The following is a 16,629-nucleotide window of genomic DNA, read 5'->3' on the forward strand; positions in this document are numbered from 1 at the left end:
CCTTTGGGTGAGATCTGAATACTTGCTTATAAATCTCTATAGAGTCTTTGATCCTTTTAATGTGTTTATTTCTAGGCTGCGCACCTGTGACACCTGTAACATCTATAACACCTGTAACATCTGTAACACCTACAACACCTATAACACCTGTAACATTTGTAACACCTACAACACCCGTGTATTTCATGCATACTAGCTTGCTTTTGCAGACAGTCCCTATCACCGGCAATCCAAAAGAACCTGATTATCTGTTGCTGTAATAAACCATACTTTATTGCATTGTGATAGCTCTCATTAAGTGCAACTAGGGTGAGGGTGGTTAACCATGATAGTTCAGTGTTCTGAATCTAACCAGACCCCCAGACAGTTAATGCATTTTTGGTGAATGTCTGAATGGACCCCCAGATGGTTAATGCGTTTTTGGTGAATGTCTGAACGGACCCCCAGATGGTTAATGCGTTTTTGGTGAAGGTCTGACTGGACCCCCAGATGGTTAACGCGTTGTTGGTGAATGTCCGACTGGTTCAGTACTCTGAATCTGACCGGGCCCATAACGGTTAATCAGCTACACCCCTTAACGCGACAACCATCAACAAGGAAGAGCAACACATCACATCAGAGTTACCATTTTGAAAACAGCTTTTCTTTTTTATGGTATCATTTGTGCAAACTGCTGAGTGATTTCTGCAATGTAAGGAATGGAAGTTGAACACTATTTACTATGTCAACACCTTAAGTTATCATGCCATTAAGTATCAGTATTGGGTTTAAACCTCAGAGGTTTAAAATTGCTTGCATGAATGCTGGTGTTTAACCACAGAAGGGTATTCAGCTATCACCAGATGAACTCAAATTTATAATATCAAGCTGGAAAGAAATATAATTTGCCCTGGAAGATTCATATCGCACAAGCATTGCTAATGCAATGTATAGCCTCAATAATTCAATTGCTTTGGCACAGATGATATAATTCCCAGGCTAACACTAACTAAGGGAGTTCAATTACTACTTTGCTAAAATAAACTGTCAGAATACATTCTCATATAACTTGGATGCATCACAGAATAAAATATATTTCCCTAAATATAACTAGATAACCAAATACATCATTTTCATTCAATCTGTATAGAAAGTAATACTGACTAGCTGTAGAATGTCACAGAGACCTCTTTTTATGAAAAATACAACAGGAAAATAAGGGAAGAAAGGTGCAGTGATCCATTTGCTGATGCTCACATCTGAATAATTCCAGTTGATTTTGTATAATTACCTATGAGTTAAAATAGGATATACTCAAATTTTTCATATAACTCTTAGTGCTGACACTGTTTTTTGTTTCCCCCTTTATTAAATGTATTATACCCCTCTTCTAACCAAAGCACATAACACAAGAATTGCCAGAATCCTTATCACTAAGTGTTTAAAACATCACACCACCTTTCTAAATGAGAGGTGATAACTAAATCTGAGGTTACAAACTTCATGCAGGAATTAACTAATAATATTCCTTAATAGGTTTATACAATTAGACTCATTAGATACCATACGCATTTAGACCATGGGACCTGGGTGTGTTGGGTCTGAATGCAAACCATAACCTCATTTGGGTATGTGCCAAAAAGGCTTTCATTGCTGTCCCTCTTCAGGCTATTTCAGATGCTTCATCTCATGGTTGAGCAATTGGTTCCAGCAGAACCCAGAAATTTTATAAGCTCAGGACAGTAACTGTTTTATGTTTTCAATTTAGTTGTATTGATGTCCTTGTTATTTTTTATTTTCTTGGTTATATTGATATGAGGGAATTTAATGCAGATAAAATAATCATACAGTTTCTTCTTTGCACAGCTTGAAAGATCAGTTTGACAGATTGTTCCCCCAGTGTTGCCTGTTTAATAAAATATCTACACACACACACAGCACAGATGAAGCAACAACAATCTCTGAGAGATCTCTTACTGTTCAAGTGGTAGATTATCATAGAATCATAGAATATCCCCAGTTGGAAGGGACTTCCAATGATCATTGTGCCCAACTCCAGGCTCTGCACAGGACCACACAAAACTCAGCCCGAATGTCTAAGAACATTGTCCAAACACTTCTTGAACTCCAGCAGGTACCATGACCACTGGCCTGGGGAGCCTGTCCCAGTGCCCAACCACCCTCTGGGTGAAGAACCTTTCCCTAACACCCAGCCTGACCCTCCCTTGTCCCAGCTCCACGCCATGCCCTTGGGTACTGTCGCTGTCCCCAGAGAGCAGAGCTCAGCACCTGCTGCTCCGCTCCCCTCGTGAGGGAGCTGCAGGCCACCATGAGGCCTCCCCTCAGCCTGCTCTGCTCTGGGCTGAACAAACCAAGGGACCTCAGCCTCTCATCATACCCTTCCCCTCTAGACCCTTCACCATCTTTGTAGCCCTCCTTTGGACACTTTCAAACAGTTTTATGTCTTTATGCAGTGGTGCCCCAAACTGCACACAGTACTTGAGTTGAGGCCGCACCAGCACAAGGCAGAGTGGGACAATCTCTTCCCTCGACTGGCTGGCAGTGCCTGATACACCCCAGGGTATGGTTGGCCCTTCTGGCTGCCAGGGCACACTGCTGATTTATGTTTAACTTACCATCAACCAAAGCTCCCAGATCTGGGGGACTGCTCTCCATCCTCTCATTCCCCAGTCTATATATACCCTTCCCAGGTGGAGAATCCAGCACTTGCTCTTGTTTCTTGTCTTGTCACTTGTCTCTTCATGTGGTTGTTGACTGCCCAAATCTCTAATTTGTCAAGATCTCTCTGCAGAGCTTCTCTACCCTTGAGGGAGTCCACAGCTCCTCCCAATTTAGTATGGTCCACAACTTATTTAGTATGCATTTGAGTCCTGCATCCAATCATTTATAAAAACATTGAAGAGAACTGGCCCTAAAATGGATCCCTGGAAAACCCCATTAGTGACTGGCCACTAGCCTGATGTAACCCTATTTACTGTAACCATTTAACCATTTGAGTCCCTTCTCAGTATCCTACATTTCCTTCAAGACTGCACCTGGTCTTTGCACCCAGGCATTCAGATGTGAAGAAAGTATTATTATGAAGATCAATTTAAAGATTAATTTGCAACTGAGACTTCCTCAAACCAACAATTTAATTAATTTAATTACCAACAATTTAATTTCCTTTCAAGTGACTACACCAGCTTTCCACAATCACTGAGTCAAAGTGTTGGTGTGCAATTTAAAGATGGAATCAAAACAGTCCTTAAACTCTGAGGGAAAAAAAAATAATAAAAAAAAAAAGTTATGAATTACTTCATTCTTCTTAGGTATGAGGGAATGCATCCTATGATAATTCTCTTCTGTGCAGTGGGAACAGTTTTCTGGATGACATCAACATAAGAAATGTTCTCACACTGGATAAAGACCACTAACAACTATCCACACTCTCTACTCGAAGCATGAGGGACACTGCAATTACTGTCTGTCCCACAGCACATCAGCAAGAAAACCCAAGTTTCACTAGGAGCAGGAGTAGAAGTCTCTGCAAAAAAAAAATAATAATAAAAAAGCATAAAGTGTATACAACTGCATTTACTTATTTCCCATACCTTGAGGGACTGAACTAGGAAAAAAAATGAATTTTATGTGATAAGTGTGAATTGCGTAATTTAAAGCACAATTTGAAGACAATAAAGAGAGTAATCCTAGAGCCTGTAGGGAACCGAGAACAGCATGAACATCATGCCTGGAAAACATACAATATAATTTGTACCAGGAAAAACAACCTAAACTACTAAAAGTTGGGTTCTAAATTAGCTGTCATCACTCAGGGAAAAGATATTACATTATCATAGACAGCTCAGTGAAAACCTCTGAAATGGCTGCGATAATTGATGAGGTGGTAAAATATATAAAAGAATGTATGTACAGTAATTGAGACTATCACAATGACATTGCTATTCTGGCCTCTCATGCCATTGTTGGAAGTGTGACAGATGTCACGGTTTTACTGCAGGTGATGAGCAATAGCTGCTTGTGGATTGACACTTGAGGGACTAAACCAGAGTGGCCCAGAGCTCAAAGTGTGAACTAAGTCCCAGAAAGAAGACTCAAGATTTCTGACAACTCACTCTCAAGTGAAGCACAAGTACATACTATCTCACTGAATTATTGATTTAGTAAACTTGTCTGTAAAGGAAGACAGAAAGTAGACTCTATTTTAAAACTAGACTAGTAGAAAAGTAGAAAAGAATTAGAAAGTAGACTCTATTTTACTCATTATTTAATTAGTAAAATAATTATACTTGTAACTACTTGGTTGCTGTCCCGATTATGAATTATTCAGTAAAATTCCTCCTTTTAAACAACAACAACAAAATCTATCTCAGCAGCAAAATGCACAATAGTATCTCACCTCTTTTACTACTGGGAGTAAAGAGCTCATATAAGTGGAAAAAAAATGTTAGACTGTGGCAGTCTCATCTACTGAGATAGGTCCGAATCCTGTCATCCTCATACACTACAATCTTCAAATGAGGTCCTGACTGCACCCTATTCTGGACAAAGATAATGGAAATCAGCCTGCAAAATACAGAACCTGCTGTTATGCTGACACATGTTGTAGTTGTGTGAACCACAAAGTCAACAAAAAACTCATATGAAGGATTCTTCATTACAGTCTTTTTCCATGGTACAAATCTACTACAGAGTTGGGTAATCGCCAAGAAGACACCTGTTCAAGTAAAGGTAAACAGAGTAAAGCACAAAAATAACAACAAACAACACCTTTAAATCAGGAAGCTTATCTCCATGTATTCATATCAATACAACTGGGGAGAAAAGCAACATCTTAACACTCAGTAAAGAAGATCATTATCTATCATTTTAAGTTCAGCATTAAGAAGTATCTACCTTCACTGAGAATTTTTACAGAACATGCAAATTAAAAAGCTAAACTCCTTTAATTTATATTTAATTCATCTTGTTTATACTTCCTGGTTCATTCCTAAAATGACTGTTTTTACTGGGGAATTAAACTGTAATGTGAATGAACTTTTTTTTTTTTTTTTTTTTTTTTTCTCCTCAGGTGGTAGAAATGTACAGGAAACTGATGATGAAATACAGGTATAAAAAGGAACTCTGGATTTTTCATGAAATTCAATTAAGTTTTTAAATGAGATACAGCTTTTCAATGTTAATGAACCCAACCAGCCATTGCATTGATTTATGAAGGCAAATTTGTAATTTCTGTAAGTAAATGCAGTTCCCTGACTTTAGCTGTGCTGAATTTCTAGTTCCTGCTCCCAGAAATATACTAGTTATTATTTAATTACTGCCCAACCTAACAGCACAGAACTAGCCCAGAAAATATTCCTACCTTGGTATTCCACCTACCAGGCTGAAATCAGGACTTATTTTATTACTTATTATTGTCGTTCTGTTTTTATCTCAAGAGTACTGGGGAGAGGGCGCACAGCACCGTACCAAGTGTTGTTCAGCAGTCACACCCTAATACCTCTGCTATTGCATGTGATCATAATGGCACAGTATGTGGACTATACTGTCTTTGTAAACTGGAGTCTATGGGGTTTTTTCAAATAAGTGTGATGATGTTCAGAAAATCAGATAACCACTGCTGCTCGCAGTATATTACTGTGCTTGGTTGCCAGCTTTAGGAGTAACCAGATAAAATCTCCATTCACATTTATAGCAAAGTCAGAGCTTTGCATATTCTACAGATGAACCTGAAACTTTAAACAGTAACAGGTGCATACAGTAATGGTTAAATTAGTAAAAAGCTATCATGTCATCTACTGGGTATGAAGGGACAGGCAACATTAACAATGCAGAGATATTCAGCAAAATATCAATTGCTTATATTATACAACAGTGCCGAGGAGAAAAAAATGTGACAGCAACAAGACAAAAAGAAATGTGGAGGAAAACTCTTACTAATTCTCTTAGTCACAGTGCACCTGACTCACCACTGAGTCACTTCAACAGTGTGCCAAGGCAAGTGCACTGTTTTCAATGGGGTTTACACAAGTGTAAATGTTGTGTAATGTTTTGAAACAATTCTTCTCCTTATCTTCTCCTTATTGGATTCATTTATCTTCCCATTAGATGCCAATAAACAGTCATTTGAATTGTTCAGCACATACATCTGCAGCATTACTTACAGCTCTAGCACTCTCACATGTACGACTATTTCATATTGTCTTGGTTCTGGCTCATCCCCCTGTACTTTGCAGAGCCTTGAGAATTCCCACCCACATTTGAGTAATTTTTACTGCCTCCCACATACTTTTTATTCTTCCAGGTATAAAATGCAGAATTGAATGTACCAACAGGGATATATATCTCAGAATCATAGTAACTTACTATATACTGGATGTTCTAAAGTATAAGTTTCTAATGCTTGTGTGTGTGTGTGTGGGGGGGTTAATAATAATAAAAATAAATACTAAAGGGAATAATTAAGAAAAAAAATAGAAAAAGCCAAACACTGTTATAACTCTAATCTCATTCTGTGACACCAGCAAACAAGTTCTGACTCAGGAGCGGTTTCATCCCTGCCGCAGTCAAGCAAAAGCTGAGAAAGGCCAACAGAACTTGGTATATGATCTTGTGAACCAAAAAGGTCAAACATGCCTAAAAATCACTAATTTTTCACTCAGTTGCTTTTTTTATACAATGAGTGATCTTTTGTCTTTTTCTACTTAGCTTTGCATTTTTTTTCTTGCCACCCACTGAGACTGGAAGAGCCTTCTGTTTTCCATTTGCTCAACAACCTCCTTCATTTCTTTTCAACTTTCCTCTCCCACTCCTTCAAATCCACTTATGGGCCAAGACAAGCTGCAGCTGGCTCTCACTTCTGCCATCCCTTGATAGGGGAGAGAGAGCAAAGAAGGAGAAAGATGACTTGCAGACATATTCCCCTTCCTTTTCAACTTTGCAGCTGTGGATTTCGCCCACCCGTTTCAGACAGGAAGAATGAAGCCGCAACCAACATTGAACAGCCCTGGAGAGGCAGGATGTTTTACCAAATGAAGCCAGCACAGCTCTTCTCATGTCAGTTGTGGTGATCAAGGATGCAAACTTCTGAGGACAGAAGCTGTCTCTCATTATGTGCCTGAATAAGGGCTGATATTTTGGATCCCCAGATTTAGCTGTGACCAGAAATGCTACTTTCATCTACAGAATTGACATTAATAGTACTTCCTGGGAGTAGGAAGGTGTTGCTTTAATACTTAGAAATACAAGAAGTAAGTCACATAGGCAGCTCTCCTGCTAATAGCAGATACGTGGAACCATTGTCACATGGGCCAGAGCATACTGGAGATGCTTTATCAACACAGGCACTTGTCACTAAGTACACTTATTGCTACACCACTGTCATGGTTACAGGACAGAGCTGGAGGGAGGCTGCGTGCTGGTGGCTGGATCGTGGCTGTGTTACAGAGCACAGCAGAGAAGCCGTCTAGCCGACCACAGTGTGCCCAAGGCATGAATCAGAAGAGAAACAGCAATGAGAGAAATTATGCAAAGCAATATGATGAGGAACTGAAGGTGTCCAAAAAGTGCAACGTTTCACACTGTCAAAATATTCAAATGCTGGCAAATAGTGCTAGATAATAATGTATCACCACAGCAACACAGTGCTCAGAAGGGCATTGTAACTGGCATAGTGCATGCTGCTTGTATCTTAGGTACAGGGTAAATACAGAAGCCACTGCTTTGATGCAAAACAATCTTAATTGATTGAGATATTCAAAACTAATTAATAATCTAATGTAATTAATTAATTATGGCAGTTTCAATGAACTGCTACTACATTTTTGCATAATGAAAAGCAGTGGACATCACTCACCTACCTTTCAGGAGTCTAACCATGAGCCCGGAGTCTAATTACACACTAGACCTCTATCACACACAAACCCACACAGCCAAAACTGCACAGCAGTGCTATCAGGGACCATTTCCATGCATACAACAGGAATTATTACAATAAAAGAAAGCACACAATTGAAAAAAAAATAATCTACCATAATAAGTTTTACCTCTGTATCAACCAATTTCCCTCATATTTTGAGCTTCTTATTTGTATTATTCAGAAATAGTTTGCAGAATCTCTTACTTTGGTAAAAATTTAAAAATGTAGCAGGCTTAAGCTGTTGAGAAATGCCACTGCTTGCACTTACTCAAGAACCCCAAAAAAATTACTTATAGGGTAAAATTCTGCAACCAGTTCCTTCTAATATGTACTAGTTTTTCTTGACATCTAAAGAGCTGTGAGTTTTTAACAGTTTGGATAATAAGTATAGATAAAAGTAGCTCTGTATCTCCTTCTGGACGGAAGAGGCTGTTGAAAAAGGGGAAGGATGAGGGTGGGAGACAGATTAGGTGAATGAACCTAAAGCATTGTAATTGGGCTACAGAAAAGACTAAAAACTAAGCTTAAAAATGTTTGCATTGCTATTTATATGCTTGTTGGTAATATTTTAATGATATCTGTTTCAAAGCAAAAAGCCCAGGTCAGCTCACCCAGTTGAGTTCAGATACAACGCACTGATGATTAACCTGCCTTTGCAAGCCAGCAGCTCCCGACAAATGCAAGTGGCACTGAAACAGAGACAGTTCTCAAACTGCAAAATGTCTTGCATCTTAGCAAAGACTAGTCATTGAAAGTGCTAGTTAATGTTTCCTACCTTTGATGGTTTCCTTTGGCAAGAGCTAATGCTGATTTATTTAGATGTATCTTTTCCAACAGTTTTCCTTCTTCTCTCGTGATGGAGAAAACCGGCATGCAGAACAATTTCTAAATGAGGATCAGTATAGACACTTAGATCCTTTTGCTGCTCTGACAACCTTCTCGAGGCTGTCCATGCTACAGGAAATATTTTGTTCAAATAGACGGAGTCACATTTATTGCGTGCTTCAGTATTAATGCTTGTATTATATGCTGCTGAAGTACCTTTCACACATCACTAGGTTTTGTTGTTAGTGAAACAGCAGGGGAACAGACATTTCAGAATGAACCATTATTCCACACTGCAGGCAGAAATTCATACACCCTGCTGTAAAGAATTAGTCTCGTCTCTCTGCTACACTGAGACTTCTGCAAAGGGAAAGGCAATTGATTTACAAAGTGGATGGGGAATAAAAACCAGCTCAACCCTAGGGGAAAGAGAAAAGCAAACTACAAAGAAAAATACTCATGTTTTAATTAATATGCCACTGAGGTATAATTGCCATTTAATTGACATGTACATAACTGGCATTTCTAGTCTCAGTCTTGTCTAGTGCCTACTGCATTTCTTACCTCATTTTAAAGCACCATACAGTTATGATTAATAGATTTAAAAAATATATTAATTATATTTTCTAGATATTTAAGCAAACAACAAAATGTTAACCCTCTCTTCCCCATATACTGACTTCCATGCTGCCGTATCAGGCAGCATTTAGACCCATCTTTATGTTTAGCAAATGATATGGCCATTATCACCAGTTCGTGTAGGATACATTTACACCACAGCCATGTAGCTGTAAATCAGGGGACAGTTGTAGACAAAAGTCTATTCAAGAGGTGAAAATATCCCTCAGCACTTACAGTAGCAATTACGTTAGTTAGGTTGCATGGAAATAAGTCCCAAAAGACCTTTCCAAAATCATATGCTCCAACATTTTACACTGTCAACTTTTATTCACATCAAACGCAAAACACCAGCTACTAGTGACAGAGAATCATCTAGTTCATCAGCTACCACTACAGTTGGTCATGGAGGAGCTCAGCCTGGCCATAACTGCTGCAGTTCCCTATCTAAGCAAGAACACCTTATTTACTCACAATCTAAAAGGAGTTTGCCATCAAAACATTGCCAGGAGATTAAGTTTGGATATTAAGTTTTCTCTAGCAACCTAGGAAATCATTTGCTGAAACAGCAGATGAAGAGAAACATCCCCCAAGTTATATCTTACTATAGGCTGTCAGTGGTAACAAAGTCACTGGAAAAAAAAAAATAATAAAATGCAAACACCACATTCAGTCTGAGATGTTCCAGGGAAGGGACTTTCTTTAGAAACAGTGAAAAGAGTTACTATTACTGGACAAGGTAGCGGTGAGACGTCATCTGGAGTACAATGTCCATCCATGCTGAAAGATTGTGATTCCAGCTGGCAGTGGGCACTGTGAAAGTCTACCAACATCACAACATGAGCTTGGAGCTTCTTTTACAAGCTGAGGATAATTTGGCTTGTTCATTTTAGCAAATGAAAGTTGGTAGGAACTAAGACTGTTCTCTATATTTTTTCCTTAGACTTCATCAATTAAAAGGAAGAAGATCAAAAAAGCTAAAAATCAATCTTTATTAGAAGAATTAGCAACTGTAGACTGACCACATACAAATAGAAAGGTGCTGGAATTGAGATAAAGTTTCTAATTATTACAGGTTAAGGAAACCCAGCCACAATTCCCAGAAGAGGACCAGAAGTTGCTGGCTGCCACACAGTACCTCTACACACCGCATCAGCCTTCCAAGCCTCTGCACAGGTTGTCCTGTGGGAAGGACTGGGATGTAGGGAACCCACCTCTGTTCCCTCTGAGCAAAACACAACAAGGAGATCGATAAAAGTTCACTAAATAAATGGAAAGCATTCTTTGGACAGAAAAGAGTTTGTACCAGCATTTGGATTATCTTGTGAAATATAGTATATTTTCATAACAAAACAATTACACTTATTTTGTCTATTTTTATATGCCTATTAGCACAAGTTGAGACTTTAATTAATAAGTAACTACTTGTGATATTAAAAAGAGATAAAAAATGTTTTTAGTGCCAAATGAAGAGGAATAGATTGCAACACAACAAAATGGAAATGAATGGTTATAAAAAAATCAAAAGCGTATTATTTTAAAATGTGTTTATTTTCTGTGCTACTGCTTGATGTCCACTGTTGCTAGATGGAGAACAGAGCTGCAGCATAGACACATGTGATAGCTATAGCACAAAGAATAAAGTCTTCTTTTCCCTAAAGTCTTGCAGATACACTGCATTAAGTCAAACTATAAAGCAAACTCCAGCCACCTCTTCCTGTCCATTTTAGATGGGAGGAGAAAGTAGGACAGGGCTGATGTTGCATTAAACAGTGCCCTTTAGGCTTTCATGAGCAAACCAAACCTTATCCATACAATCACTGGTGAGAAGGGCTTTTGTAAAAAGAACAGCAAAAATTTTTCTATTTAAAGCAATAGAATAATTTGTGGTCTCCATAAATCATTTGCTTGTCCCCTTTTGTGTCTTTTTCAGTACAAGTTCCCTGGGAGGCTGAGGGCAAGACAAGGTGGACTAAAGAGGAAGAAAGCCAAGAAAGGAATTATAAACAGCTATCCTATGTTTAAGCCTATTTTCTCCATGGAATGGATCTGGCCCTCAGAAAATGGGCTGAAGGAGGAATTTAAATAACTAAATCATCGTTGTATTTGGCTGCCAACCTACAAAAACAGACATATTTTTAATAAGTTATCGGTAATTCACACTAGTTGACTCTCCCTTCCTCTTCTGCTGAATAAACACTTAAAATGAGCAAGTGTTGGGAAGGGAGACAGTATTATAAAATCTGGACACAGAATAATTGTGGAAGCAGCTGTCCTCCTGACATTATCACAGAAATCAGAGATGGAAAAAATCCTATTAGGTCATATAGTCCCACCCTTTGTCATTGCAGGATTGTTCCCTAACGTAGATTTTCCAATGCCTTGTCCAATCTAGTTTTAATATGATCTAAATGATAGCTTCCAGCATCTCTCCTGGGGGACTATTCCCGTGGCTAAAAAGTATCACTATCAAGATTTCTTCCTCTCTTTAACAGTAATTTGCCCTACTATTTCTGTGTATCTCTAGATTATATTCAAGACCACAAAAAGAAATACTGAAGTACTGAAAAATGTTTCAGGATTCCACACAATTCTATCCAAAACCTCAAAATATGACAAGCAGCCACAGCTATTTTTTTTCTATCCTCCTGACCAGGAGGTACACAAATGTCCCAACAAACTGGCCAGTGACAAACACGCCCTGAGTTTGATACCAGACAGATTGAAGAGATCAGCCCCAACTTCAAGCCTTTTGAATAAATCTGTCTGCTACAGGCAAACAACAAATGACAACTGTGGTAGCAATGGACGTAGTCTCCATGTTTTTTCAAATTTGTTTGCCTAAGTCACAACTTTTAGTCTCTCTTATTCATGAAATAAGGTGTGCATACTACTTCCTTATCTGGCTGTTCTCCATTTCTGACACAAGAACTCAATGGGAATTTTCTGAGATCCCTCAGAGAGGTCCAAACGCTGGTGGAAATCCCAGGTCGGTAGAGGGCTGAGAGTCAAATCAGGGAGAGGCACCAGCAGTAACTCTCCAGCCTGTGGACTGATTACCATGTAGATATTACACTATCTGTCATCTCTTGCCCATGTAAATGTGGTGGAAATGTAAAGGAAAAACACTAGAGATATTTGAGAGGAAATGACCAGGTTTGGGAGAGTTGAAGATGCACAGCTGGAATTATCATGGCAGCAAAATACTAGGACACAGGACAGTCCAGTTTCCAGACTGTTATAACAAATCTCCAGTTTCTGAATATCAATGTACCCGTTCTAATCCATTGCCTACTTCATACTAAGTTCATCCCAGCATTCCTATTTGAAAGTGACACTGTCTGATGCTACTGTGCTTTTACAGATTGCAAAAGTCCTTTTTCTTACATATCTGCTTCCTCTTTTTAGAAGTGTTTTCAGAATCAGAATTGATATTTTCATCCACACTTAAATGCTATAGACTTCAATCAGTTGCTCCCAACCTGCACAAGTAGCAAAACAATAAGTCTATCAATGCTACAGCTTTTTCACAAGAGCCACATTACAGGGGGTAGGCAGGAAGGACAGAGGAAAGGAGGTAATGCATGCACTAACCAAAAGTCAATGAATCAGTGATGGTAGAACTCGTACAACACCTTTAAAGAATTATCTTTTCTCAAGCTTATTATGGTCCATCTGCAGCAAAAACAAGGAATTCTTGTGTTGCTCAATACACTCTCACCAAGTAATTACAAGAAATGGATAAAGATGTATATGCCCACAGACTTCACAAAGCAAACTGAGCTCTGTTACTACACAGGCCACATTGTAACACATATTATTGTTTAACCAAACAGTGGGTAAAATTCTACCAAATAAAAAGAATATTTTTGTACAGATGTTATTAGAAGTCTATTTTCTGAGATGTCTATGAAACATTTGACAATAACAATTTGAAATATTTCCCATGCACTAATCCCAGTAACACATTATGCCAACTAGTACAGACTCATTGTTTCCTTCCACTTGCCTCTCAATTCCTTCCACAGCTATTATTGTCTACCATTTGGATAATTAAGTCTGTATGACTAGCAGCTATTTCTCTGGCAGATGTCCATTGGGACTTCTCCAGGTTCTCTGAGCTGATGAAAAGAAGGAAGCAGAGATCTGGGGAACCTCTTACTAATTCCAGTACTGCTAAGGCTTAACAAGATGCAGAGAAAGGGCAGATCCAAAAAGTGGATAAAGGATAACATTGATTGGATCACCACACACTTGGATCCAGGGCGAAATTCTATTTGAATCAAATAAATTTATTAACTTCTAACCTTTGGTCACTTACGTGGAAACCTCTTTTGGATAAAGCATAAACATGCACTTAGAACAAACAATCTCCTTGCTCAAAACAAGCAAACAAACAAAACTCCCCAACAACCAACCCTGAAACGTAGCTCATTTCTGGGTGCAAAAATAAATTTTATAAATTTTGCTCAAAAATAAAACTAATTCTAGTTTTTCAGCATCTTCATTGTAAATCTGGGGAATGTCAAGCAGAATCAAAGAGCAGAGTTTACAAAGGAATTTCACATAAGTATAAAAATATGTCTGATAACCCATTCACATCCTACTTCTTCTACCTGAATGTTCTTCAGTACCACAAACATCTATTTAGGATGTGTATTATCAAATTGTTAAAAGATGAAACAGGAAACAATTATAGAAGTAATTCCTACTATTGCATAAAAACAAACAAACAAAAAAACACATTAAACCATTGAATTAACACTCATTTGTGAGCGTAAGAATATGTGGAAAAGAGCAAGTCTCTTTGCATACTTTGAGATTTGTTCAAAGGACAGATTCTCCTTACCTCGAGCACTCTTCCTGTGATATACTTTTCACAATTGTCACATCTGATACCAAACTTGGCATGATAGTCTGTTTCACAATATGGAATGCCATCTCTAGGGAAGAAGGACAGGCAACACAGAGCTTTACATAGGCTTACAGGTATTCTGGAGGATTATACAGCCAAAATATGTTAACAATTACAATTTAAAAGTATGAATAATACAAATGGGAGTCTTAGCTGTTTTTTCCTAAGAAGTTGGAATCAAGGAACTTGGTCTACTTCACTGAAATTAACCCATCTGTTAATTCTGCATTTATATCACAGTTTTTCAAAATTTTGCATTTAGATCACTAAACAGTGGAATGAAAAATAATTGCTTTAGAAGAAACTGGAGACTGTTCTCTTGTGTGAAGTGCAAATTAACCATAGTTAAATCTGTTTGGTGCATTGCTGCATAATATGCTAAAAGAGGCAATGATCAGGTGGATTTATTAGCAGAGGCACAGTTTTATTGGACTTTTTCCTGGAGAAAAATAAGTATTAATTTTATAGCATATCAACTGGAATGGACTAACCTATAAGTTATCAAAATAATTAACTGAATCAGTTGAAGAAAGGATGTTTTTTTCTATTCAGTTTTGTTTTGAATTTAGCTTTTTTTTTAAAGAGAGGATTTCACAGTAGCTATATATTTAAAACATTTTTTTTCTTAACAAATAGAAAAAAAAAATCAAAACCAAACAAAATGTACCAAAATACAGCAGAATAATGTAGGATTTGAGATAATGCAAAACCATGTTTAGGAACACCCTTTTTTAAAATATTGTTTTCTTGGTCTCTGGTTCATGCTCCAAAATTAACTTGTATTAATCTAAACCCAGAAAATTGTTGAAAGCCAGTGGGACATTGGCTGTGAAATCCCATTACCTATGAATCTCTGGGTGCTGGTGGTTGTTAGCTGTTTAGGAAAATTTCATCATATCAACACACTTCTCTAAAGGAGAAATTAATCCCAGTTGCGTTGGCCAGTGAAAGCCCTGTATCTCATCAGACTGATACGAGTGCTGACATGAGACTTTGTCTGTGTCTGTGTTTTGTGCTGACTCTCACTGCTGTCATCAAATTCAGTCCAAGTCTGATGGCATGAGGGTCTGGAGTAGTGCAAAAAAGTCTGATACATGCCTCTTTAATGAACATTTAGAGAATTTTTTTGCTTATGTGAAACACATGGAAACATTATTCACATTACAGCACTGCATAGAGCAAAAGCAAACAGAAGATTAAGGGCATATCTGCACAGCTTTGAAGCATACTCCACCTTTAGTATAATTGGTTTTAGTATAATTGCTTTTTTTTTACCAATACTAGGTGAATGGAAAAATTCTACTTCTACTTGTTTTTCTTTAGATTGTGAATCTTTAATACCTCTAAAACCATTGATAAACACAAAGTAAAGGATATGCAACACTGAATTAATCATTTGCTATCATTGTACTGCTGAAAACAAAGGAAAATGCTTTGAGCTCCCCCACTCAACTTACTTGCTGATGTACTCTGCATTCAGTAGCTTGCCACATGTATTGCACTTAAAACAGCCCAAATGCCAGTGTTTGTCCAAGGCAACCAATGACTGCCCATTTTTTATTTCTGAACCACAGCCTCCACAATCTGCAAGAGAAAAATCCAATATGAGTGCATCACATGCTTTACATGCTCAAGATCGATACACATCACTGCAGTACATGAATCCACTGCTGTCCTAGTAACAGCTTGTGCATTCTCTAAAGCTTACTACTGTGGTCCTGTTGTAATATCCTAGATGACAACAAATCATTCAACAAACAACCCTACTAACTTAGGTTTCCTAATAACTTTGGTTTTATTGCAATTTCTTTACAATCTGTTTAAAAAAATACGTAAAAAGGAAATGTTGCTGATTGAAAGTATAGAAAATCAGTCCTAAATAAATAAATAAAGACCTAAAAGTTACAAGACTAAAACAAATAACTGATTCTTTTTAAAAGACTTTATTCCAGGTCTGACAGTTGGCTAATGTTTCAAACTACTTTTTGCAACTTTGGAAAAAAAGTAAGCTGAAATTCTGATGTGCAATTTCTGCAACCACGAAAAGTATAGCAAAACGTAAGAGGCGTTAGAAATTCCTGAATCATAGTGACATTGGATATGCAACATGTGAAAGAGATGGCTGGCTGTAAAGACATTATTTATAGAAACTCACTTATATAAAGCTCCAAAAAGTTCTAAGAAAAATTAAAAGCAAACCATGCTGTAACTGGATAATATAGCCTAAGCTAAATCGCTTAAACAGGCTGCATGTGAAGTAGTGCTTTACTGCTCAGGAACAGTAATTGAAGATAAGACTTTTGTATTTATTTATGTATTCATTTGTTTTTAATAAAAAAAAAAGATGGATGCT

The 16,629-nt window shown here is 37.7% G+C and overlaps 1 protein-coding gene across 8 annotated transcripts in view; it reads right to left on the bottom strand.

Moving 5' to 3' along the window:
- The window catches only part of ABLIM2 (actin binding LIM protein family member 2), a 147,214-nt gene that overhangs the window by 64,361 nt on the left and 66,224 nt on the right, over positions 1–16,629 (bottom strand). For all 8 annotated transcript variants that reach the window (XM_082759286.1, XM_082759283.1, XM_082759280.1 and 5 more), the window contains exons 5-6: positions 15,734–15,860; positions 14,211–14,304 (exon numbers count right to left, since the gene is read on the bottom strand). In XM_082759286.1, coding sequence (XP_082615412.1) covers positions 14,211–14,304; positions 15,734–15,860 — 221 coding nt within the window. The remainder of the gene's footprint in view (positions 1–14,210; positions 14,305–15,733; positions 15,861–16,629) is intronic.

This window comes from Aythya marila (assembly GCF_965140915.1).
Source record: "Aythya marila genome assembly, chromosome: 4".
Classification (NCBI taxonomy): domain Eukaryota; kingdom Metazoa; phylum Chordata; class Aves; order Anseriformes; family Anatidae; genus Aythya; species Aythya marila.